The 27,761-nt window shown below is 41.9% G+C and overlaps 1 protein-coding gene across 1 annotated transcript in view; it reads right to left on the bottom strand.

The window, feature by feature from the left end:
* The window catches only part of LOC143765069 (uncharacterized), a 71,249-nt gene that overhangs the window by 20,735 nt on the left and 22,753 nt on the right, over window positions 1-27,761 (bottom strand). The window contains exon 2 of the mRNA XM_077251359.1: window positions 20,821-20,994. Coding sequence (XP_077107474.1) covers window positions 20,821-20,994 — 174 coding nt within the window. The remainder of the gene's footprint in view (window positions 1-20,820; window positions 20,995-27,761) is intronic.

The raw sequence follows: 27,761 nt of genomic DNA, 5'->3' as shown, positions 1-27,761 counted from the left end.
ATAGTGCGGCACACCCCTTACATCTCCTCCCTCATTTCTGTTTATCGGCCTACCCGCTCATTACGCTCTGCAACAGACTTTCGACTAACCTCTACACTAATCCATACCTCCCACTCCTGACTCCAAGACTTCTCTCGCGTTGCGCCAATCCTCTGGAATACTCTACCCCAAGAAATTAGGACCATCCACAGGCTATACGTTTTAGGCGCTCCCTCAAAACAAATCTGTTAAGAGCAGCCTATCACGTTCCAATAATCAAAGTCCGTGTGTGGCTCATTCACTATTTAAAAATAATCCTCCATGATACTCCACCGCACTCAACAGCACCACAAATACTGACTGGTGACTCGCTCATGCAGCCTTTATCACCCACTCCCTCAAGATGGCTGAAATATCATTTGAAAATAAGCACCTGTACTTTGTGTCTACCCCACCTCATTGTAGATTGTAAGCTCTCACGAGCAGGGTCAGCATACTTTAAAATAATACAATAATTAAAGCAAACATTTTTACTTATGACTTGTGTATGAACTGTTAAACTGTAAAGCACTGCGGAATATGTTGCTGCTAAATAAATGATTATTAATTATTATTATTATTATTATTATTATTAATATGAAAATCACTCCTGGAACCAGATAAAAAGGGGAAGTTAACTAAATTTTTGCATTGTGTGTGCCACACTAAGTATGGAGAACAGAAAGAACGGAGGACTTGAGAACCAAAATTGTTGAATATCATCAACAATCTCAAGGCTACAAAGTCCATCTCCAGAGATCTTGATTTTCCGTTGTCCACAGTGCGCAGCATAATTAAGTTTATAACCTATGGCACTTTAGCTAATCTCACTGGATGTGGATGGCAGAGAAAAATTGATTAAAGGTTGCAATGTAGGATAGTCCAGATGGTAGTTAACCCCTTTCTGCCATCGGACGTACTATCCCGTCCATGTGACCTGGGACTTAATACCCATGGATGGGATAGTACGTCATATGCGATCAGCTGCGCTCACGGGGGGGAGAGCTGCCGATCGCGGCAGGGAATCAGCTGATTATCACAGCTGACACCCGGCACTATGTGTTAGGAGCAGTCACGGACCGCTCCCGGCACTTTAATCCCCGGACACTGCGATCAAACAAGATTGCAGCGTTCCGGTGGCATAGGGAAGCATTGCGCAGGGAGGGGGCTCCCTGCGTGCTTCCCCGAGACCCTCAGAACAACGCGATGTGATCGCGTTGTTCCAAGGGTCTCCTCCCTGCAAGCTTCCGGATCCAAGATGGCCGCGGGTCCTTCCGGGTCCTGCAGGGAGGTGGCTTGTCAGTGCCTGATACACTACCTGTCAGATCGCTGATCTGACACAGTGCTTGCAAAGTGTCAGATCAGCGATCTGACTTATATAGTGATGTCCCACCCTGGGACAATGTAAAAAAAACAAACACTTGACATGTGTAAAAATATATTTTTTAAAACTCCTAAATAAAGAAAAAAATATAGTTCCAAAAAATACATTTCTTTGTGTAAATAAAAAAAACAATAAAAGTACACATATTTAGTATTGCCGCGTCCGTTATGACCCGACCTATAAAACTGTACCACTAGTTAACCCCTTCAGTGAACACCGTAAAAATTGTTTTAAAAAAAACAAAGCAAAAACGCTTTATTATCATACCGCTGAAGAAAAAGTGGAAAAACACACAATCAAAAAGACGGATATAAGTAAACATGGTACCGCTGAAAACATCATCGTCTCCCAAAAAACGAGCCATCATAGAGCATCATCAGCAAATAAATTAAAAAAAGTTATAGCCCTCAGAATAAAGCGATGCAAAAATAATTATTTTTTATATAAAAGTTTTTATTGTATAAAAGCGCCAAAACATGAAAAAAAAATTATATGAGGTATCGCTGTAATCGTACTGACCCAAAGAATAAAACTGCTTTATCAATTTTACCACACGCGCAGCAGTATAAACGCCCCACCCAAAAGAAATTCATGAATTGCTGATTTTTGTTCATTCTGCCTCACAAAAATCATAATAAAAAGCGATCAAAAAAAATGTCATGTGCCCGAAAATGGTACCAATAAAAAAACCAACTCGTCCTACAAAAAACAAGACCTCACATGACCCTGTGGGCTAAAATATGGAAAAATTATAGCTCTCAAAATGTGGTGATGCAAAACACCAAGGTTACTTACCGGTAGCCGGTTTTTCCGGAGCCCATGACAGCACACCTGAGAGGGATCCGCCCAGTCAGGACAGGAAACCTACTGAAATAAAAGGGCGGTACCTCTCCCTCGCTTCAGTTGGTTTTCAGAGCATGAGAGGCCCCCTTGGTTAGTACATGGTAATCCATCACTCATCATAATTATAACAAAATACACCCAGCTAAAAAGTGCGCACCAAAAGGGTGAAAAAAAGAAGGGAGGGAATATACATGTGCTGTCATGGGCTCCGGAAAAACCGGCTACCGGTAAGTAACCTTGGTGTTTTCCCGTCTCCCATGACAGCACACCTGAGAGATTTTTGGAGAAAGAACCACCTTAGGGAGGGACCACCGCTTGTAGCACCCTTCTACCAAAGGTAAGGTCAGACGAGGAGGATAGATCTAGCCGGTAGTGTCTAAAGAAGGTAGACGGAGAGGACCAGGTAGCGGCCTTACAAATTTGATCTATCGATACCTCTGCTTTTTCTGCCCAGGAAGTAGCCACGGCCCTGGTGGAGTGAGCCTTGATGCCATCAGGGATCGGGGTGCCACAGGAAGCATAGGATAAGGAAATAGCCTCCCTAATCCATCTAGCAATAGTACCCTTGGATACCCCATATCCCTTCCTACTACCCTGGAAGGCTACAAATAGGGATTGATCCTTCCTCCACTGACTAGTCAAGGATATGTACTGCAAAATAGTTCTCCTTACATTTAGTGTATGAAATTTCGCCTCCCCTGGGTTCTTAGGATTATTACAAAAAGAGGGTAACACAATCTCCTGACTCCTATGGAATTTAAGTACAACTTTCGGAAGGTCTGCCGGATCTGGTCTGAGTACTACCCTGTTATCAAAAATTTGCGTGTAAGGAGGGGAGACGGACAGGGCCTGTAAGTCACTCACTCTACGGGCTGATGTTAACGCTACCAGGAGCACCGTTTTAAGAGTGAGTATCTTTAATGATGATTCCTGCAGGGGTTCAAATGGACTGTTGGTTAGAGCATCTAACACCAGATTTAAATCCCACGGGGGGAACTCTCTGAATTTCTACTGGTCTAGACCTACTACAGGATTTAATAAAGCGGGACACCCATCTATTGGAGGCAAGATTGCAATTATATAAGGCTCCTAATGCCGAAACCTGGACCTTAAGCGTATTAGTTGCCAACCCCAGTTGTAAACCCGCTTGTAAAAATTCTAAGATGGTACCCACAGGAGCCTTATCCCCCAAAGGTTGCCCCGAAAAATCCAGAAATTTTTTCCACGTTCTACCATAAATTCTCGATGTTACTGGTTTTTTACTTTTTAATAAGGTGGAGACTAACCCTGGCGAAAACCCCCACCTACTCAGTAATGCCCTCTCAAATTCCAGGCTGCAAGATGGAAGCCCTTCACCTGAGAGTGGCATATTGGGCCCTGGGTTAGCAGGTCCGGAATCTCTGGTAGAATCCACGGATCGGTTATAGACATTTGTCTCAGGAGGGAGAACCAAGGTCTTTTCGGCCAAAATGGAGCAGTCAAGATTACCCTCGCTTGCTCCATTCTGATCTTTCTCACCACTGCTGGAATCATCGCTATCGGTGGAAACACATAAGCGAGACTGAAATCCCATTGTATTTGCAGAGCATCTACCGTGAAGGGATTCTCCCTCGGGTCTAACAAACAGAACCTGTCTACCTTCCTGTTGTTTAGAGTGGCAAATAAATCTATTACAGGTATGCCCCAGGCCTGCACTATCTGTTGAAACACCCGGGGATTTAAAGACCACTCCCCCTGCCTCAGTGTCTTGCGGCTTAGGTAGTCTGCTCTCATATTCTCGACTCCCCTTATGTGGAGAGCAGAGAGGGATAGCAGGTGGCGCTCTGCTAGTTGTAGGAGGACAGACGCTGACTTCATTAGGGAAGGGGATCTCGTCCCTCCTTGGTGGTTGATATATGCCACCACTGCGCGATTGTCTGACATGACTCTGGTATGGTGACCTTGAAGGATGGGAAGGAAGTGTTTCACAGCTCTTTCTACGGCCCATAATTTTCTTAAATTTGATGCCTGCTGTGATTCTAGATGGGACCAGGATCCCTGAATTGAGAGAGTTCCTAAATGCGCCCCCCATCCTGTACCGCTTACGTCTGTGGTGATGACCTGTTCTACCGGAGTTACCCACTGGACCCCCGACGCCAAATGATCTCTTATGGCCCACCATTTTAGGGAATCTGTTACCTCCAATGAGAGACACAGCTTGCCTTCTAAACGCCCTTTTAACCATCTTTGCGCAGATAGGACCTCCCACTGCAATAGTCTTAGATGGAACTGAGCCCATCTTACTGCGGGTATACAGGACGTCAGAGAGCCCAGCAAGGACATTGCCTTTCTCAAGGTCATTACAGGGTGTTGAATTGCTGTTTCCACAAGATTTTGAATTTTGACCAGCTTGTTTTCTGGTAGGAGACAAAACTGACGCCTGGAGTCCAGAACCAGGCCTAGAAAGGACTGAATCAGCTCCGGCGTCAACCTTGATTTGGCGAGATTTATTTTCCACCCCAACAATTCTAGTGTCGCTATAACCTCTTTTATTTGCGACAGGCAGTGTGCCGCTGAGTTCCCTATTATCAGGAAGTCGTCTAGATACGGAACTATTACCGCGTTCCGAGAGCGGAGGAAGGACATGACCTCTGACATCAGCTTGGTAAAAATTCTTGGCGCTATTGACAGGCCGAATGGGAGGGCAGCGTACTGATAGTGCCTGAGACAACCTTGGACATAAACCGCTACCCTTAGGAATTTTTGAAAGTCTCGATGAATTGGGACGTGATAATAGGCGTCCTTTAAATCAATAGCTGCCATGAAGCACTGTGGGAACAAGAGTTTTATCGCTGTATTCACAGACTCCATTTTGAAGGAACAGTTTACTACCGATTGGTTGAGATTTTTTAACTTGACGATAGTTCTTAGTGACCCGTCTGGTTTTTTTATCAAAAAAAGAGGGGAATAAAAACCTTTTCCCTGTTCTTCCCCCGGGACTTCTATCAGAACATGTTTTGATACCAGCTCCAAAACCTCTGCTTCCAAGGCTAGCTGCTCTTCCGGGGTTTTTCTTTGGGGTGTTGAAACAAAAGTCTGTCGCGGTGGATAAACAAAATCTATTTTTAGGCCGTCTTTGACCACCTTCAGAGCCCAATGAGTGGGGGAGATGTTTACCCAGGCTGGGAAAAAAGATGAAAGCCTCCCCCCTACTGGCCTGGCGTCATTGGGAGGGCTTTTTAGTTGATGTTGAGGGACCTTTAAACATATATCCAGATCTCCTTCTGTCTCTGGAGTCCCAACTCTTTCTATCTCCCGGGGGGCGGCCCCTACTAAATTTGCCCCTCCGAAAATAAGGCCTTCTAAAGTCCACTGGAAAGCGAGGAAATCCCTTTTTCCTGTCACCGGCTTTCTCCAGAATGTCCTCCAACTTTTTACCGAAGAGGAAATGGCCATCACATGGTATAGAACAGAGTCTATTCTTTGAGGGCAAGTCTCCCGGGCACCCCTTCAACCAGAGAGCACGTCTAGCCGCATTGGACAAACTTGCAGCTCTAGCCGCCAGCCTTACGGAGTCTGCTGACGAATCCGCTGTAAAGGCTGCCGCTCCTTTAGCCATAGCTACATTGGATAAAATTTCGTCTCTTGGAGCTTTAGATTTTAACTGCTCCTCTATTTGCTGTAACCATACAATAAGGGAACGTGAGACACAGGTTCCTGCAATTGCCGGTTTTAGACTGCCTGCGGTTGCTTCCCAGGTGTGTCTTAGGAATCCGTCCGCTTTTTTATCTAAGGGGTCCCTTAATACACCAGAGTCTTCTAAGGGAAGGGATAGCTTTTTAGAAGATTTAGCTACTGCGCCATCAATTTTAGGCACTTTATCCCAAGTCTCTGAATCCTTCTCTTCAAAGGGGTAACGTCTTTTAGAAGCCGAGGGCAGATTACCCGATTTCTCCGGCTTTCTCCATTCTTTCTCTATAAGGGCCTTTACTTTGGAGTTAACAGGAAAGGTACGTTTTCTTTTTTCCTCCAAACCCCCGAACATAATGTCCTCCAGAGATTTGGTTGTTTTCTCATCTTTTAGGCCCATTGAAGCTCTAACGGCTTTAACCAGCTTGTCCATGTTCTCGGTAAGAAAACACGGACGGCCCCCAACATCACTATCTGAAGAGGAGCCAGAGGACCTAGAGGAGGAGGAACAGGGAGACAATGGTTCCTCCTGACATTCCTCATCAGAATGAGAAACCTCGGATACAGAAACTGGTTCTGGGTCTCTACTACCCTTTTTCCTAAGGGCCGCTTTAACAGAGCCTTCTACTTCTGCTCTAATTATTGCCCTAAGACTAGAGGCAAAGTCAGGGGTCTCTTCCTGGATGGTCTTTTGGATACAATCTACACAAAGATTTTTCTGCCACTGGACTGCCAACGGAACTCTACAGAGGGCACATTCCTTATTCTTTGTCTTGGAGCTAGCTTTCCTCGGCGCCTGCCAAGTAAACAGAAAATGTAGCCCATTACCACCAGGGTGACATTCACGAAGATCACTCACCACCCGCTGACCACAAACGGTACCGGATTCCGAGGCGGACTAGGAGCACGGGGAATGTTTCTCCTGGAGGTAGAGGAATCCTGAGACGACCGACCAGGATGATTGCCACTCCTTCCACTCGAGCGGCTATCCATTTTAGTACGCTGGTGGGCAGGTGTATCACCTGAAAGGGGCTCTTGCTGCTGCTGCTGTAATGGTTGCTGCTGCTGCTGAAGCTCCATACGATCCTCCATCTCTGGAATAGCTGTATGGAAATGAGCGTCGTTTCAGCGTTGATTTACCCTTAATAAAGGGTCCTCCTCCGTGCTCTCCACCTCTTCCGGTGACCATTAAGCTCTTTTTCTCCCCCTGAACACCGCCGGGAAGCCTGCAGCATTACCGGCGTTTTTTTGTTTGTTTTTTTTTTCATGGGCGCCGCCATCTTGGATCCGGCGTGCCGGTCTGACGTCACGTGGGCACACCCACTCCCAGCGTACCTTGCGCGCAACGTCAGCCGCGCGCCCGGAAGTCGCCCAGCTGAGGGGGAGAGAGCGGCGTGGAAGACAGAGACCGGCCCCAGGAGTCCGGACTGTGCTGGACCGACGCCCGCACGTGCGCAAGAGCCCCACAGGATCTGCGAACAGCGCTACCGTCTCCTGAAGGCCGACATTCAGGAGCCGTGCCTGTGCTTCCAGTGCCGGGACAGGAGCGGGTAAGTGGATCTTCTATCAAAAAAAGAAACCGCCGTCTTTCAGCACAAGGGTTCCCATCAGGACAGGAAACCCAACTGAAGCGAGGGAGAGGTACCGCCCTTTTATTTCAGTAGGTTTCCTGTCCTGACTGGGCGGATCCCTCTCAGGTGTGCTGTCATGGGAGACGGGAAAAACTAGTTTTTGCAATAAAAAGCGTCTTAGTGTGTGACAGCTGCCAAACAAAAATCTGCTATAAAACCCGCTATCAATAGTAAATCAAACCCCCCTTCATTACCCCTTTGTAGGGAAAAATAATACAATAAAAAAAATGTATTTATTTCTATTTTCCCATTAGGGTTAGGGCTAAAGTTAGGGTTGGGGCTAAAGATGGGGTTGGGGCTAAAGATGGGGTTAGGGTTTGGATTACGTTTACAGTTGGGATTAGGGTTAGGAGTGTGCCTAGGTTAGAGGTATGGTTAGGGTTGGGATTAGGGTTAGGGGTATGTTGGGGTTAGGGGTGTGTTGAGGTTAGGGTTGAGATTAGGGTTAAGGGTCTGTTCGGGTTACAGTTGGAGTTAGAATTGGGGGGTTTCCACTGAATAGGCACATCAGGGGCTCTCCAAACGCGACATGTCGTCCGATCTCTATTCCAGCCAATTCTGCGTTGAAAAAGTAAAACAGTGCTCCTTCCCTTCTGAGCTCTTCTGTGCGCCCAAACAGTGGTTTACCCCCACATATGGGGTATCAGCGTACTCAGGACAAATTGGACAACAACTTTTGCAGTCCAATTTCTCCTGTTACCCTTGGGAAAATAAAAGTATGGGGGCTAAAAAAAATCATTTTTATGGGAAAAAAAGATTTTGTATTTTCACGGCTCTGCATTATAAACTGTAGTGAAACACTTGGGGGTTCAAATTTCTCACAACAGATCTGGATAAGTTACTTGGGGGGTCTATTTTCCAATATGGGGTCACTTGTGGTGGGTTTCTACTGTTTAAGTACATCAGTGGCTCTGCAAAAGCAACGTGATGCCTGCAGACCATTCCATCTAAGACTGCATTCCAAACAGCGCTCCTTCCCTTCCGAGCTCTGCCATGCACCCAAACAGTGGTTCTTCCCCACATAGTGGTATGTTGGGGTTAGGGGTGTATTGAGGTTAGGGGTGTGTTAAGGTTAGGGGTGTGTTGAGGTTAGGGTTGAGATTAGGGTTAAGGGTGTGTTCGGGTTACGGTTGGAGTTAGAATTGGGGGGTTTCCACTGAATAGGCACATCAGGGGATCTCCAAACGCGAAGTTTTGGGGTACAATTTCTTCTGGTACCCTTAAGATAATAAAAATTTTGGGGCAAAAAGATCATTTTTGTGAAAAAATATGATTTTTTATTTTTACGGCTCTACATTATAAACTTTTGTAAAGCACTTAGGGGTTCAAAGTGCTCACCACACATCTAGATAAGTTCCTTAGGGGGTTTACTTTCCAAAATGGTGTAACTTGCGTGTTTCCTCTGTTTAGGTACAGTAGGGGCTCACCAAACGTGACATGGCGTCCTATCTCAATTCCAGACAATTTTGCACTGAAAAGTCAAACGGCGCTCCTTCCCTTCCGAGCTCTACCATGCGCCCAAACAGTGGTTACCCCCCACATATGGGGTATCTGTGTACTGAGGACAAATTGTACAACAACTTTTGAGGTTCAATTTCTCCTGTTACCCTTGGTAAAATAAAACAAATTGGATCTGAAGTAAATTTTTTGTGAAAAAAGTTAAATGTTCATTTTTTTTTCAAACATTCCAAAAATTCTTGTGAAGCACCTGAAGGGTTAATAAACTTCTTGAATGTGGTTTTGAGCACTTTGAGGGGTGCAGTTTTTAGGATGCTGTCACTTTTCGGTATTTTCTATCATATAGATGCCTCAAAGTGACTTCAAATGTGATGTGGTCCCTAAAAAAAAAAAAATGGTGTTGTAAAAATGAGAAATCGCTGGTCAACTTTTTAACCCTTATAGCTTCCTAACAAAAAAAAATGTTGGTTCCAAAATTGTGTTGATTTAAAGTAGACCTGTGGGAAATGTTACTTATTAAGTATGTTGTGTGACAAATCTCTGTGATTTAAGGGCATGAAAATTTAAATTTGGAAAATTGCTAAATTTTCGCCAAATTTCCATTTTTTTCACAAATAAATGCAAATAAGATCGAGGAAATTTTACCACCAACATGAAGTACAATATGTCACGAGAAAGTAATTTCAGAATCACGGGGATCCAGCTTTCCAGAGTTATAACCTCATAAAGGGACAGTGGTCAGAATTGTAAAAATTGGCCAGGTCAGTCATTAACATGCAAACCACCTTTTGGGGTTAAGGGGTTAAGCAGTTCCAATGAAGTTCTAAAAGAAAAAAAACAAAAAACGAACAGGGTTACAAACTGGTGTGCATGCAGCATGTAAGTGCACGTTCACACTGGCCACTGAACAGAAAAAAAAAAAAAAACACAAAAAAACCCCACAAAGACAGAAACATAAGTTAATACCCTGCAGTAAATAAACAGCAATAGTGCATGAAAAGGATATAAAGTACTATAAATGAAAATTATTTCATTTAAAAAAAAAATCCGAAACGCCATCCCACCACTTCAAGGTGACACTAATTAGGACAGTCCTAACTATTATTAAAACCTTACAGTTTGTCAAGTGACATTCATGTGGATAAGGGTCGGGAAGGAATTCATGCACTATTGCGGTTTTTTTAACCATTATGTTTGTCTGGGGTTTTTTTTCCACATTCTAAAGAAATTCAAGCTGTCCTGCAGACTCAGGGTGCATCAGGGTCAGCGCAAACTATCCGTCGACATTTTAATGAAATGAAATGCTATGGCAGAAGACCCACGATGACCCCACTGCTGACAAAGCTAGACTGCAGTCTGCAGTTTACCAAAATGTACGTGCGCAAGACAAAATTTTTATGGGAAAGCGTCTTGTGGACAGATGATACCAAGACAGAGCTTGTTGGTTAAGTAAATCATTCTACCATTTACCAAATATGGAATGAATCCTACAAAGAAAAGCACACAGTACCTACAGTCAAATATGGTGGGAGGTTTAAAGATGTTTTGGGGTTATTTTGCTGCCTCTGACACTGGGTGCAAGGAATCATGAAATCTGAAGATTACCAAAAAGCTTTTAGGTCACAATGTAGTGCCCAGTGTCAGAAAGTTGGGATTATGTTTTAGGTCATGGGTCTTCCAGCAAGACAATGACCCCAAATCTACTTCAAGAAGCACCCAGAAATGGATGGAAAAGCACTGGAGAATTCTGAAGCTGCCAGGAATAAGTCCGGATCCAAATCCCTTTGAACACCTGTTCAGAGCTCTTATAATTGCTGTTGGGAGAAGCGATTGATTGACGTTCTTTATTCCAAAGGGTGTGCAGCCAAATATTAAGTTGGGGGTGCCAACAATTTTGTTCAGCCAATTTTGGGAGTTTTTTTTATTTGACTTTTTTCCCCCCATTTGTGTTGTTCCAATACACACAAAAGGAAATAAAATGTGTATAACAAAACATGGGTAATTGCAATAATTGTCTGGAACAATTTCAAGGGTGCCAACACTTTCAGCCATGACAGTATACGTAATAAATAAGTAGCTAAGTAATTAAACAGTGTGCAAAATTGCATAAAAGTGACTTGCGCCTAGTAAATGTATATATTAGTAATGTTATACTATAGCATTTTCGTAAGGAATAAGAAAGAATGTATGTTCAGATCTATAGTAGTCCTGGGTTAAAATCCCACCAAGGACAACATCTGCAAGGAGTCTGTATGTTCTCCCCGTGTTTGTGTGGGTTTCCTCCGGGTACTCCTGTTTCCTCACACACTCCAAAAACATACTGATAGGGAATGTAGACTGTGAACCTCAATGGGGACAGTGATGATGAAGTCTGTGGAATTAATGGCACTATATAAGTGCGTAAAATAAATAAATAGTAATATATAGTCACATGTGTATACATAAGTGGGTATTAAAAATGCCGAACATCTAGGGTAGAAATGAGTTAAGATCCAAATGGAGAAATACCTAATACCCAGACCCTGCACGAGTTGCGCCGATTGCTTTGACGAGGGTCCCCATTTTGGCAATAAGTTTCAAATTCTATTAATTGTACTCTTACATCTTTCAGCTAGCTGAAAATGTTTAAAAAAAAATGATATACCACACCATTATGTTCACACTATAGAGATGAAGAGTGTGTGTGTGTGTGAGTGAGAGTGAGAGAGTGTGTGTGTGTGTGTGTGTGTGTGTGTGTGTGTGTGTGTGTGTGTGTGTGTGTGTGTGTCTCAAGTATCACAGTGCTTGAATGTACTGGTTACTCAGCATGTAATGTGCAGTGTAAAACGCGAATCCCAACCCTGCATTTTTGGCACCTGCTACACAGCCAATAAGCATGCAGGGATTGCCTACACGTCACTAATGCCGTAGCCATCTTGGTTGTGGCATTGCTCTTATTGGAGGACCATATAACATCAGGGCTTATAAAAGGACAGGCGCTGCCCAGCTCAGCACACTGATGCCATTGCACAGCTCTGTCAGACTTCGTATTGGAGGGAGAGAGTTGTTGTCCAGGCCTGTGTGTGTGCAGTATAATGAATCAGAGACCTTTAGTGTTGATACTGGTGCTGAAGCTGAGCCATCATACTAACAGCACTTCTAAGGGCTAATCATTGGTATCACATACAATCTGCATTTAGGAAGGGAGAGAGAGTCAAAGGAGCAGGAAGTGTGACAGAATCCAGGCTGTAGACAGTAGGGCTGTGCAATCCATTGGCAAACATATACAGCAGCTGCAGCTTTTTTTTTTTTTTTTTTGGGGGGGGGGGAGGGGGGGTGTATGTATTGCGTATACTTTGATCCAGCGAGTAGTCTGTAATTTGTGTCACATTTATCAGCCATACAGTATTACGTGGTCTGGGGTACATGTCTGATTTATAACACTCCAAAAAAAAGTTAATTTTTTTTACTGTATTCATTAATCATCCATACGGTGTAACGTGCTTAGTAGGCAACATACAGTTAGGTCCATACATATTTGGACAGAGACAACATTTTTCTAATTTTGGTTATAGACATTACCACAATGAATTTTAAACAAAACAATTCAGATGCAGTTGAAGCTCAGACTTTCAGCTTTCATTTGAGGGTATCCACATTAAAATTGGATGAAGGGTTTAGGAGTTTCAGCTCCTTAACATGTGCAACCCTGTTTTATAGGGACCAAAAGTAATTGGACAATTGACTCCGAGGCTATTTCATGGACAGCTGTGGGCAATCCCTTCGTTTTGTCATTCTCAATTAAGCCGATAAAAGGCCTGGAGCTGATTTGAGGTGTGGTGCTTGCATTTGGAAGGTTTTGCTGTGAAGTAAACATGCGGTCAAAGGAGCTCACCATGCAGGTGAAACAAGCCATCCTTAAGCTGCGAAAACAGAAAAAACCCATCCGAGAAATTGCTACAATATTAGGAGTGGCAAAATCTACAGTTTGGTACATCCTGAGAAAGAAAGAAAGCACTTGTGAACTCATCAATGCAAAAAGACCTGGGCGCCCACGGAAGACAACAGTGGTGGAGGATAGAAGAATAATCTCCATGGTGAAGAGAAACCCCTTCACAACAGCAAACCAAGTGAACAACACTCTCCAGGAGGTAGGAGTATCAATATCCAAATCTACCATAAAGAGAAGACTGCATGAAAGTAAATACAGAGGGTTCACTGCACCGTGCAAGCCACTCATAAGCATCAAGAATAAAAAGGCTAGACTGGACTTTGCTAAAAAAACATCTAAAAAAGCCAGCACAGTTCTGGAAGAACATTCTCTGGACAAATGAAACCAAGATCAACCTCTACTAGAATGATGGAAAGAGAAAAGTATGGTAAAGGCATGGTACAGCTCATTTTCCAAAGCATACCACATGATCTGTAAAACACGGCAGAGGCAGTGTGATGGCTTGGGCATGCATGGCTGCCAGTGGCACTGGGTCACTAGTGTTTACTGATGATGTGACACAGGACAGAAGTAGCTGAATGAATTCTGAGGTATTCAGAGACATACTGTGTGCTCAGATCCAGCCAAATGCAGCAAAACTGATTGGTCGTCGTTTCATACTACAGATGGACAATGACCCAAAACATACAGCCAAAGCAACCCAGGAGTTTATTAAAGCAAAGAAGTGGAATAGTCTTGAATAGCCAAGTCATTCACCTGATCTCAACCCAATTGAGTATGCATTTCACTTGTTAAAGACAAAACTTCAGACAGAAAGGCCCACAAACAAACAGCAACTGAAAACCACCGCAGTGAAGGCCTGGCAGAGCATCAACAAGGAGGAAACACAGCATCTGGTGATGTCCATGAGTTCAAGACTTCAGGCAGTCATTGCCAACAAAGGGTTTTCAACCAAGTACTAAAACTGAACATTTTATTTAAAATTATTGAATCTGTCCTATTACTTTTGGTCCCTTTTGAAAACAGGGTTTCACATGTTAAGGAGCTGAAACTCCTAAACCCTTCACCCAATTTTAATGTGGATATTCTCAAATGAAAGCTGAAAGTCTGAACTTTAACTGCATCTGAATTGTTTTGTTTAAAATTCATTGTGGTAATGTCTATAACCAAAATTAGAAAAATGTTGTCTCTGTCCAAATATATATGGACCTAACTGTAGATGGCAGAAGCCCATAAAACTTCCGAGAGAGTGACGGGAGGAATATCGGGGACAGAGGAAGCTGGTGCAACAACATAGGTAGCAGGAGCCATTGTTCCTGACCTGGCAGATATCCCAGACCCACCAAAGCCCAAACCCAGGCTGCATCCTTTACCGCTAGGGTTCTCGCAGACTGCGGACAGAAAAGTCAAGATTCAGGAACTGATAAGTAGACTCCGGGGCCTAGGCCAGTCGGAAGAGACAAGTAGAGTTGAGCTAATTTGTTCGGATTCGGTTCCGAATACAAATCGTCAGCGAATATTGTTTTTGCAATATTTGTTGAACACAGCTGAATGACATTATAATCAAGGGGAGTAGAAATTATTGAATATGTTTGGAACCGATGAACAAATATACATTCGGCACGAATAGGGTACAAATATGGCAAATTCAGATTCGGCAACTGAACAAAAATCGCTCAACTCTAGAGACAAGGAGACGAGCCAGGACCAGGTCTGGACAAATGGTATTAGGCCCTCTACCCATAAGGTACCGAGAGTTGGCATTCTGAGGGTGGTAGTTACAACCGTCAGCAGAGGGGGGTCTGTTGAAGAGTTTGTGACCAGTTATCATATCTAGTTCAACCATTGGGCAGTGGAGACTGAACACTTGCCTCGAAGGTTGCAAGAGCTGAAAGCTGGAACTAGGGTCACATTCCACAAAATGGAGGGGCAATATTGTTGGTATGCAGTGGGTGTAATTCCAAAAGGAAGGGAGCATAAGGAACCTTTCTTGAGGAATGAACAGGCCTGAGAGAGGCTCTTTAAGGCAACTCGAGGCCGAGCTACATTCACCCCAAAGAGATCGTACTGTCCTTGGGGTTTCTCACCTCCTATGTGTGAGCAGCTGATTGTGCAGGTGACACAGGGGGCTGTTGCCCTTTTCTATATGTCGGGGCTCCAGCACTACCTCAAGCCGGGTCACTTATAGCCCAGGCACTTGGGAATCGGGCTCCAGGAAACAGGTAGAGGCAGTCATCAAGAGGAAAGAGAAGAAGCAGACACCAGAAGAAGATTACTGTATTACCATCTCAATTTTTTCCTGGCTTTGTACTTTGTGCAAACCCTTTGAGTGTAGGAGTACAAGTACACTTAAAAATCTTTGAATGAGTTCCACCAGTTGTTGCCTTTCAGGGGTCTATGGATGAACTTCAATTGATCTGGCTTTGCACTTTCTGCAAAGCCTTTATGATTATACAAGTATGTAAAGTACACTTTCAAAAGATTTACGTGCAAAATATTTTGGGATTCAATGTCTCATCTATACAGTTTAACACAGTTGTTGCATTACGGTGGTATGTAAAACTTACAAAAAGCAGAAAAAAATTATTGACTGGATTGCTGGTCATCCATACAGTATGACATGTGGTCACATTTTTTAGAGGTATATAAAACTACAAAAAAAGCATTTAAAAATTTTGCTTGTTTGTTTACATTTCTTACCCATACACTATTCAGTTTTTTGGGGGTACATTTTTGTGATATATAACCCTCAAAAAATGGTTTACAAATTTATCAGCGTTATATTGCTCACCTATAGGGCATTGTGTCTTTTGGGTGCATTTTGCTGCTATCTAAGCCTCTAAAAAGTTATTAAAACATGTATCGGTATGATATTGCCCATCCATACAGTATTTTGTATTCTTGGGTACATTTCCTTGCTATATAATCCTAAAAAAACTTGTTCAAAAATTGATTGGTATAATATACTGCTCATCCATAGACTTCTTGGGTAGATATTGTTGTTATATAAGGCTGTGTGCACACGTTGCAGATTTGACGCGTTTTTTTCAGTGTGGATTTGTGACAAATCCTGAAGCAAAACCTGATGCCAAAGTGAATGAGAAACCTAAAGTGTCCTTCACACATCAAGTAATTTTGACTTGCAGATTTGGTACAGAAAATAATCTGCAGCATGTGAATTCTCTGTGCGTTTTTGCCAGCGTTTTTCACCATTGACCTCACTGAAATCAATCAAAAATGTGCGTTTTTTTGCAGCTGTGTTTTCCCTGCCAAGAGATGCAGAAATGTTACTCAACGTGTGCATTTATACTTATCAGTATTACATTGCTCACCCACAGATTATTCCGTGGTGTGAAGTACATTTCCTTGATATATAACCCTTAAAAGTGCATAGCCTTTATGAGTCTAGGCGCACCAATACATGACAATTTGAACAGAATGTGTATGAGGCCCTCCAGTATATCTAATACAGGGTGTATCTGAGTCCTTTATTTTTGGCAGTTATTGCTTCAGTCGTGAATTAAACTGAAAAAAAACTATTTTGGATTACTTTAAAAAATATATATAATTTAATTTCTTTATATACAAGTCATTATAGAGTAAAAATGTTTATAATTTTTTTCCTGTAAGATGCAATTTCTCGTTGGTTTGGAATGTTTTGTCGCTCATTAAAATTAGAGTGAAAGTGTGACGCCATTGTTCTCAGCAGCGGTCTTTGAGTCGGATGCTTCCAGGGGTCTCCCCCATGCTGTTCTCCTTCTATTCAGCATTTTTCCCCAGCATTTTTCCCCATTTATTTGAACAATTTAACAGCCCCCCAGACCTCTTTGTAGGGTCTGCTGGAAAAAAGCTTGGCTTTCCAACTGACTCCCATTATACTCGCTACTTGAAATGAGCGTGCGAGTATAAGGAATTGCTCGGATCAATCACCCGAGGATTTTTGTGCTCGCTCATCTCTATTTGCTTAGTCCATAGGGCTTTAAGCATTAATCCTGTTCATTTTGCTCTTTATTTGAGCATGTGTTTTGATTGTACATGCATCTTTAGCTGTGCATTATTGTAGCCATTAGTTAAATCCATACCCACCTTTTGTCTCATTTTTTCTGTTTGGATCCTTTTTATTCTGTCTTTAATTTTTTTTTTTTTTTTTAATTTACTTTTTTTATAACATACATTTCATTAAAAAGACACTAGTCATGTTTTTTCTGCAATTTTGTACACGGTTAGTATTCCGACTATCAGCCACACTTTTTGGATTTACCTCCATATCATGGTTTCACAGTTTGCCGCTTCACTTTTCACATATGTTTTGCATATCATACAATATCTACATGGTTCAAACTAAATTACATGCATAGATAAATATATGCAGTGTTATGTTACTTCACTTGCACTATGACCTTTAAGCCACAAGTGTGCATACATCAGCACATATGTAGAATTTTTACTAGTATGCAGCTTTTGATATCCTACCCATCCTTTTACCTTGAGGCTCCTTATGTGTCGTTGTTCCAGTTTGTGGTCATTAAATGATATTACTCTTTAATAAACTTTGTTACAGTTTGCATTAAGTTATGTGTTATTCCTATAAGTGTATATATGTGTATATATGTGTAGTAAGTAAGCAGTATTTGGTCCTTTCTTTCAGCCTGCCTGCAAAAATTTGGTTTCGGAGATAAATTCTTATAGTGGGTGGGTTTACTATATATCAAACCTAGAGCTCGTTTGGTGGTAAATGGGACAATTTCTAACCCCTTTTCACTACATAGTGGAACCCGCCAGGGATGCCCCCTCTCCCCGGCTCTCTTTGCTCTCGCGATAGAGGCACTGGCGATACGTGTAAGGTCTTCCCCGGATATTAAAGGTATAGACATAGCTGGTCGGGTGGACACTATCGGTCTGTATGCTGACGACATGGTAGTGTTTATGGATAAAGTGGAAGAAACATTGCGGCAGGTAATTGCTACCATAGATAAATTTAGTAAATACTCAGGTCTATATATAAATTGGGACAAATCGGCGTTGATGCCCCTTTCCCACACTCCAATACCCCGCCTTGAGACCCTATCTCCTCTCCCTATTGTATCGAGCTTCAAATACCTGGGTATACATATTTCCCAATTTAGCAGGCTTGACTTACAACTCAATATATTTCCTATGATAGAATTGGTTAAATTAAAATTTGCGACTTGGTCTAAACTCCCGCTCTCTGTAGCTGGCCGTATTAATTTAATTAAAATGATACTGTTCCCTAAGCTCAATTATTCCCTTCAGCATAGTGCAACGCCGAACCCTAAATCCTTTTTTGCCACCCTAAACTCTCAAATTACAACTTTCATTTGGGGAAATTCTAGGCCTAAACTTAAATTATCCACGCTACAGAGACCAAAACAGGAGGGAGCGGCTGCATTACCTGATCTCTGTCTCTATTATCTGGCTGGCCAGGCTAGAGCTCTCAATAAGTGGATGCCAGGTGAGTCCATCCCCAACTCTGAAAGCCACCTACTTCAATCGGCCCATGTTGACTGTCCATTAAATTTTTTGGAGATGGAGAAAACTAATGTTCCCCGTTTGCTACCTCTACTTCGTTTGGCGCGTTCAGTTTGGAGGCAAATAAAAAAAGATTATTAGTTTTACAGCCATTATAGCAGAAATGCCTTTGTGGAACAACGGCTATTTTCCGGCTCTATCTGGCGACCCGTCCACGGTTTTTTGGGTGATGCAAGGTGTCTCCTCAATAAGCGATCTTTATAATGGGGGAATCTTTGTGTCTTTTGAGCAGCTACAAACTAAATATAATATACCGAGGTCCCAGTTCTTCCGATTCTTACAATTGAGGTCAGCCGTGCAATCGTATAGGAGACACTCGGGCGCAAACCGTGCTATATCATTTCTACCCTTGATAGGGATTCTCAATTCTCAAGGTCCTCAGGGTCTCATCTTCTCCCTCTATACTTATTTACTATCTATGGGAGCTACACCTACTCTAGATTCTATTAAGGGGAAATGGGGGAGACTCCTTTCCGGTATACAGGAAGAGGATTGGGATGATGTTCTTGAATCTCCAATTAAAGTATCCCCATCAGTCAACAATAGGATGACCCAACTATATATAATACACCAAGCATATTTAACTCCGGTACGGCTCTTTAAAATGGGTCGTTTCCAAACATCAGAATGTTTACGTTGTCATTCACCGGATGCAGACTTCATTCACATGATATGGGGCTGTCCTGTCATTTCTCATTATTGGAGGGATGTGACGTCCTTGTTGACGTCGTTACTATCAACCCCTGTTCCCCTTGACCCACTAACTTGTATATTCGGAGTGTGGGAGGAGGAGAATTGGGACCACCATACTGAGATTCTCTTGCGGGAAACTCTTTATGGCACGGAAAGTATTGGCGCTGCGGTGGATGGGAGGCTCACACCCCTCCCTGAGATCTTGGATTGACCTGGTAAACTCGATCATTCCATATGAACGTACACTATATCAAATCAGGGGGTGTCCGGGAAAATTTGAAAAAATTTGGGGTAGATGGAATTCTTCCCACCTTACTCTGTAGTTACAGCATGACTACTTTTGGTACTGGTAGAGATATTATATGGGCGGCAGATATGAGGTAACGCGGCGTATTAGTAGTTAGAGTAGAGATAGGTATAATTTACGATTGACTTTTTTCTTTGTTACAAATAATTTGGTATCCTTACTTCATAGCTTCATGAGAATGTTTGCTATAATTCAGACAATATTCTATTATAGGTTTATTAACTACATAATTTAGCTGTATTGTTCATTATGTTCAACTGTTTGAAGCAAATATGAATGTAACGTAATTTCATTTTGTTCTCAATAAACGAATTAAAAAAAAAAGTAAGCAGTATTTGCTCATTTTGTTTTTATCTTAAGCTCTGCTTGTTGAGTGGCTATTTATATTTTGTTTATATAGCTTTCCATGGGCAGGTGTGTGAATAGTTGGGACCCGGTCCTGCTCTGCTCTTATCTATTTTTACATCTGCTTAAACATAGTGAGATAAACTACAAGAGTTAGGTACCGTCCCAATTGGGGTACACCTTGTCGTGGTGGGATGGTTTTTACTTTTTTGATGAAATTGTTAACCAAGAACCCAAGTCATTTTTATACACTATTACTAATTATTTCTTTACTGCATGGCATATGCTCATTTTCTTTTTATCTTTGGTTCTGTTTGTTAAATGGCCAGTGTGAAATGCACACCTCTGCATTGCACTTACACCAACATATGTTCTGGTTCAATGTTTTTAAGGTTGTGATTGCTTCTCGGAAATGTAGTTTTAGCAGTGCAAGAATAGAACCACCCTTTAAGCTGGATGCACACAGGGGCAGATAAAGATGCATTTACTGTGTTTTTTGAAAAATGTGATTGTGGGAATAACTCTTTAAGGTGATTAATGTAAGCATTTGCAGGCTACATACTGTATCAACACTAAGAGCATTAAAGGTGAAGCCCTTGCTCTTGATCAATGTGGTTGTATGAGGGCTTTTTTAGGGGGTGTATTTATTTTAGTAAAAATAAAACTTTTGGAGGGACGGGGGGGTGCCTCAAACTAACTGGTATGTCAAGATGAGCAAAAAAATAATGAAGCACCTTGATGTACTATCATGTCAAGGTGTGGTAAAGTGTTAAATAACATTTTTATTGGATAAAGGTAGAAAGTCAGCTAAATCATGCTGCTCCAAACACAGACAGTAGGAAACAGAGACTCCTGCATTCTAGATGTTAGGATTTAAAGGGAGTCAAATTATAGTGCAAAACCCCATTAATGAGTAACAGGAACTTTTTCTGCACATGTAAGAGTTATTATATCCTTATTGTAAATACACATTGCCTTCATATATAATTACCTTTCTCTCTACCTCTTCCATTAATTCCACAATATCATATGGCAACTCTTTTCTGTATGGCACAGGATAGCGACTGATTGCTCTCGGCCCATCAGATTGTGTTCCATATCCACAACGTCCTCCTGTAAAAGCTGCAAGTGACCTCGGAATTCCATAGGAAACCTTTCCAAAGTTCTAAAAACACAAAAAGGACACCTTTACCAATTTTATAGATTAATATAGACAATCGGCTTGATGAGATGGCCTGGAGTCAGGTTCTCCCGTTTCATAAAGAGGTATAAGCCGCTTCATGAAGCAGGAACACCGGTTGAGTGGAGTACACCTGTGTGTGCCTTGCCACATATCCTACTCCAGTGCCAGCTGAAGCAAAATTTGTGGCGTAATAAATTCATCATGAATTTGATGGGCAGCGATTGCCTTGTGCCCACCCATCTCTGCCCGCTTTGTCAGAGGTGGGCAAAAATGGCATAAGAACACCAATGGTTGCACAATTTTAGCTCAACCTCTAGTTGCATCAACACTGACTTTTCAAAGTTTTTTATGCCAAAATACTGGTGTAAAAGCTTTTGATGAATCGGGCCCCAAGTCGTTACTAGCAATATGTGAATACTGCAAGTACAATTTAAAAATAGGTCTACAAATATTGTATTCTGTTGTACAGTGAAAAAGTAAAGCTTAAAAATGTAGCCCAAACTCCATGACTCCATATGGTTCCTCTAAATGGCAGTGTATCATGGAGAAAATAGCACTAATTTGGCATCTGTTGGAATTATTTTAATTAATTAGTGGTTAAACCACATCAACCTCAGCGATTGCTAGCTGCAAAAAATTAACAAAATTCTTACAAATTCTATAGGCACAAAATATAGTTGAACGGTTTGTATAGTAAAGGGCTTGGTGATTTTCATCATAGGGCACATATAGCAATATGTTCATGCAGAACATTAAAAACTGGGAAAGAAATTGGAAAATAAACCCTGCAATTAACATTGATTGATGGTACCTGTCAAGATGTAAGATATATTAACCCTCTAGTGAAAAATTATGTTTAAGTACATTATCACTGGGGAAGGGGGACACTGTATATAGGGGACTCGGGAGCAGAGCTCCCTCCACAAGTAGTAGATAGCAGCCATGTTATATAGCTGGTATGTGTCCAACAGCAGTGGCCACAGAATTGGCACTAAAGGGAGAACTTGCCTTTATCGAGCCCTCACAATGGGTTGCAATGGCAGCCAAGGTGCCCCACTGCCATCTTGTTACTCTTCTCATAGGATTAGCTATCCATAGGCTGAGCTTCATATGAGTCTGTGATTTTTAGAATAACCGGCAATAAGATTGCAGGTCAAAATGTCCTTAAGGGGACAACTAAAATAAAAATAAAAAAATCTCCCCCAAATTGGCATCAATAAAATGGTCATCTCACGATGCAGAAAAAAACCAAAAAACTAAAAAGCCCTCATAGCTTCATCGATGGAAAAATTAAAATGTCATTGGTCTCGAAAAATGGCAACCACAAAGCACCACTCACACTTTCCGATACAGTGGATTGCTGAAAATGGATGGTGTCACTCAAAATAACTAGTCATAAAAAAGTAAATGTAAAAAACATATTTTGGTTGTGGAGACAATGGGTTAAGGAAATAGTGAACAGACAGTTTTTGAAGTCTATATGCTAGAAACCAGAAAAACTGAGACATAAGTACCTAAGAACATTAACAAGGGTTAAATTGTGATGGCTAAATGACTGGAATAGAAAAATCCATCAGGTTTTGTGGGGAGTTTCTAGACTAGTATTTAGTGATTAGAATCTACAGTTGCTTCTCACAAAATTAGAATATCATCAAAAAGTGAATTTATTTCAGTTCTTAATTACAAAAAGTGAAACTCATTATATAGAGTCATTACAGAGTGATCTATTTCAAGTGTTTATTTCTGTTAATGATTATAGCTTACAGCCAATGAAAACCCAAAAGTCATTATCTTCGTAAATTAGAATACTTTATAACACCAGCTTGAAAAATGATTTTAAAATCCGAAATGTTGGCCTACTGAAATGTATGTTCAGTAAAATGAACTCCGTACTTGGTCGGGGCTTGTTTTGTATCAATTACTGCATCAATGCAGCGTGGCATGGAGGCGATCAGCCTGTGGCACTGCTGAGGTGTTATCAAAGCAACCTGGGCTTCCATAGCAGCCTTCAGCTCGTCTGCATTGGGGGTTGCTTGATTGCTATGATAGGGAATCCCCACATGTACTTATGCTGGCTAACAGATGTAAATCATTCAGCTACGGCAATAAAAACTAAATCTCCGAGCACTAAAAAATACTCAGAGGTCACCCGAGCATGCTCGGGAAATCTTGAGTAACGAGTATATTCGCTCATCACTAATATTAATCACAGAAAATGTACTGGAAAAGGGGTATATTTTATTTACAATGGAAATACATTATAAAATGCAGTCAATAACATTTCAAGCCTAAATATCATAAACAGAGCTTTGAATATACGTTACAGGTGCACCCATGAAAAAATGTGTTGCACCATAGGAATAGGGTATAGGCACAGAGGTGCCACAGAGCTTGAAATGTTATTGACTGCATTTTATAATGTATTTCTATTGTAAATAAAATATACCCCTTTTCCAGTACATTTTCTGTGATTAATATGCTTCAGTTTATGTATCTTATGTTAGTTGGAAGCTTCACAGGGTATTATCCCAAGTAGTTGTGGGTGGTCTCCGCAGGGCTACTATATGATTATGGTAGCGGTATCTGAGATTTTGTATTTAAAAGGCTTATAGATGCAGTGATTAGATGCAAAGACTAGACCATCTACTCATATCCTACAGAAGAGTTTTTAGCACAAATTGGATAAAAATCTTAGTTACTTACAGGTAACGGGAGTTTACAGAGCTCATGACAGCATCATCTGAGAGAGGTTATCCGCCCATCAATGACAAGAAACCTACTGAATAAAAGGGCAGTACCTCTACTCCACATCAATTGGATTTCAGAGCTCCAGACAGTTGTTTGTACAACCAACACCAAACATTATTAATTCTAAATTATACACAATTGAATAGTGTACACAATCCAGTAGGAAAAAGTGGGGGGGAGAGGGGCGCGATATCAAAGGTGCTGTCATGTGCTCTGTAAAATCCTGTTAACGGTAGGTAACTAAGATTTTCCCTTCTCCCATGACAGCACCACCTGAGAGATTTATATAGAACTAGATGGTGGCCCGATTCTAATGCATCGGGTATTCTAGAAAATGTATGTATGTATATAGCAGCCACATAGTATATAGCACAGGCCACGTAGTATATAGGAGCCATGTAGTATATAGCAGACAAATAGTACGTGGCCTGTGCTATATACTATGTGGCTGCTATATACATACAGTACATACATACATATTGTAGAATACCCGATGCATTAATACAGGCCACGCAATATACAACAGTGGCCACGCAGTATATAACACAGCCCAAACAGTATATAACACAGCTCACGCAGTATATAGCAGCTATGCAGTATATAACACAGGCGACGTAGTATATAACACTGCCTACACAGTATATAGCAGCCACGCAGTATATAACACAGGCGACTTAGTATATAACACTGGCTACGTAATATATAGCACAGCCCACGCAGTCCAAAACACAGCCCACATAGTATCTAACACTGGCCACGTAGTATATAGCAGCCACACAGTATATAACACAGCCCACGTAGTATATAGCAGTGTGGGCACCATATCCCTGTTTAAAAAATAAATAAAATAAAAAATAGTTATATACTCACCCGCTGGGATCCAGCGAAGCTCGCAAGACCGCTAAGTCTTCTGGGTAATTTCGCAATGCATCTCTGGGAACGGAAGATGGCGGCAGCCACGCGCGCCTGGGCGGACTACGGAGGGTGAGAATAGCAGGTTTTTTGTTTTTTTATTATTTTTAACATTACATCTTTTTACTATTGATGCTGCATAGGCAGCATCAATAGTAAAAAGTTGGGGACACACAGGGTTAATAGCAGCGATAACGGAGTGCGTTACCCATGGCATAACGCGGTCCGTTACCACTGGCATTAACCCTGTGCTGTGGAGGGGAGTATGCGGACGCTGACTGCAGGGGAGTAGGGAGGGACTAATCGGACTGTGCCCGTCGCTGATTGGTCGCGGCAGCCATGACAGGCAGCTGGCGAGACCAATCAGTGACGCAGGAATTCCGTTACGGAAGTTGCGGACAGAAAGACGGAAGTACCCCTTAGACAATATATATATATATATATATATATATATATATATATATATATATATATATATAGATAGATAGATAGATAGATAGATAGATAGATAAACACCTTAGAGAGGGATCACAGCTTGTAATACCTTTCTCCCAAAGTATAGATTGGCAGAGGAAGACAGATCAAGTCAGTGATGTTTATAGAAGGTAGAAAGACCACCATGTAGCTGCCTTACATATCCAGCCGATAAACACTGCCACCTTCACTGCCCAGGAGGTTGCCACAGCCCTGGTAGAATAAGTCTTCAAGTTCTCTGGAAGGGATATTACTAGAGCCGTCGGCTAACCCAATAGCCTCCGTGATCCATCTAGCTAGGATACCCCTTGTCACCTTGAGGCCTTTCCTAACCCTCTGGAAGGAAACAAAGCGTCAATCTTCCTTCACTGTGTTGTCACAGTAAAGTACTCTACCGTGACTCGTCTAACGTCTAGGGTGTGAAGTCTCTCAAAAGGCGAGTCTCAACTAGCAACCTTTCTAGTGGTTAAAACAGGGGCGGGCGGGGGGCACTTAATTCTGGTCTTTGAGGCAATTACTATGTCCCAGGGAGGTATTCTTGGCCCAGGTACTGGCCTGGATCTGTCACATGCCTTGATGAATCCAAGAATCTACCCATCAGCTGCAAGTATATAGTTATACAAGGTCCCCTAGGGCTGACACCTGCACCTAAGAGTGCTAGTAGATAGGCCCATTTCCATACCTTTCTGGAGGAATTTGAATATGGCATTAATTGGTATTCTACCTACAAGGTCTGCCCTGAACTAGACAAGAATTTTACCCAGGTTCTAAGAAACCTAATTTACCTAAACCTAATTTACCTCAGATGTACTCCCCATATATCCGAGCTTGCATCTGTCGTTATTGCATCCTTCATCTGATATGACCAAGGGACCCCTAGAGACAGATTTTTTATTTTCATATTTTCAGTCACCATGCCATGGACTCAATAGTTACCGTAGATTGTGATACCTTTCCCTCTAAAAAGCCTTTGAGTATTTTTTGACCACATAGAATGTCCTGTTGCAATTGTCTGGAGTGTATCTGGGTCCATTGGACTGCTGGAATACAAGAATTCATCGTCCCTAGTAGTGACATCGCCCTTCATAGAATAATGGTAGACTTGGAGAGTGCCACGGAGACTAAAGCCATGACCTTGATCTTTTCTTCAGGTTTTAGACAGGCCTGATCTTTCGAGTTCAAAATAAGCCCCAAGGAAGATTAAACCCTCTGTGGTTCTAGTTTTGATTTTTCTAGAGTTAGAAGCCAACACAGCCTGGCTAGGCTGGTCCTAGACTTCCATCAGTTGACCACTGCAGTGCTCTATTGACCAGCCAACCACTAGAAAATAGTCCATGTATGGGACTATCAGGGGGTTCTGTTCCCGAAGATGTGCTGTGATTTCTAGCATAATTTTTCTAAATACACTTTGAGTCATGGACATGCCAAAGGGTAGAGCTCTGAACTGGAAGTGTTTGACCTGTTTGTTTACATTCAAGGCACCCTCATGGTTTGGGATGTGATAATAGGCATCCTTCAGGTCTAGCACCCTCATGTAGCACCCTGGAACAACATCTTTATGGCTTCTTTTATAGCTAGGGTCCTGAAGGTGCTTTTTTTTCTTTTTTAAATTAAGAATAGGGTCTGGGGGGAATAAAATTCTTCCATGGCTCCTCCACTGGTCCTTCCATCAGGGCTTGCTTCTGCACACGGTTCAAGACTTCAGTCTCTAGAGCCAAGTGTTCCCTAGAACCCATGGGAAATTATATTCTGAAGGTGTGCCAGGAAACAGACCTGAATTCCAGTCTCAATCATGACTGAACTAACCTAAGGATCCAGGCACTGGATGATATCTTTTCCCAGGGAAGAAAGTGGTACAGCCGTCCCTCCTACCGGGAGAAACCAGTCACGGGGAAGACTTTCTTGGCTTTGAGGAAGGCCCTCCAAACATGGAACCTCTATTTTTCAGTTTCCAATTATTTCATTTCCCCTGATCTCTAGGGTTCCACTCCGATTGTTTCTTTTACGAAAGGACTTCCTATAGTCTTGCATAGATAAGCTGGGAAATCCTTTCTTCTTGTCTCCGGCTTTAGCCAGTATATCATCTAGAGCACCTCCAAAGAGAAGTTCTCCTTCACATGGAATTGAGCATAGCTTAGCCTCGGAATGAAAATCCCCGTTGCCAATCTCACAGAGTCTGCCAAGGTGTCCACGAGGCAGCTGCTCCCTGCATTATTCCTAGGGACATTGCTCCTAATCTGATCCTGCTGCAACCAAATCATCGAGCTGGCCGTACAGATTGAAGAGACTGCTGGTTTTAATTCCCCTACCGAAGACTTCCATGTCTGATTCAGATATATATATATATATATATATATATATATATATATATATATATATATATATATATATATATATATATATATATATATATATATATATATATATATATATATATATATATATAGTTTCTTGTCTAGAGGGTTCTTAAGAGCACCCAGATCTGTAAAACGCAAGGTAGATTTCTAGAATGATTTGGCCACTGCCACATCGGTCTTAGTGGTCTTATCCCAGATGCTTCCTTCCTCCTCAAATTGATGCCTCCTCTTGGATGACGAGGCCAGTGGACTTCTGGT

This window comes from Ranitomeya variabilis, chromosome 1 (genome assembly GCF_051348905.1).
Source record: "Ranitomeya variabilis isolate aRanVar5 chromosome 1, aRanVar5.hap1, whole genome shotgun sequence".
Taxonomy (NCBI): Eukaryota; Metazoa; Chordata; class Amphibia; order Anura; family Dendrobatidae; genus Ranitomeya; species Ranitomeya variabilis.
The sequence above is the reverse complement of the archived record's forward strand: the minus strand, read 5'-3'. Positions and strand labels throughout refer to the sequence as shown.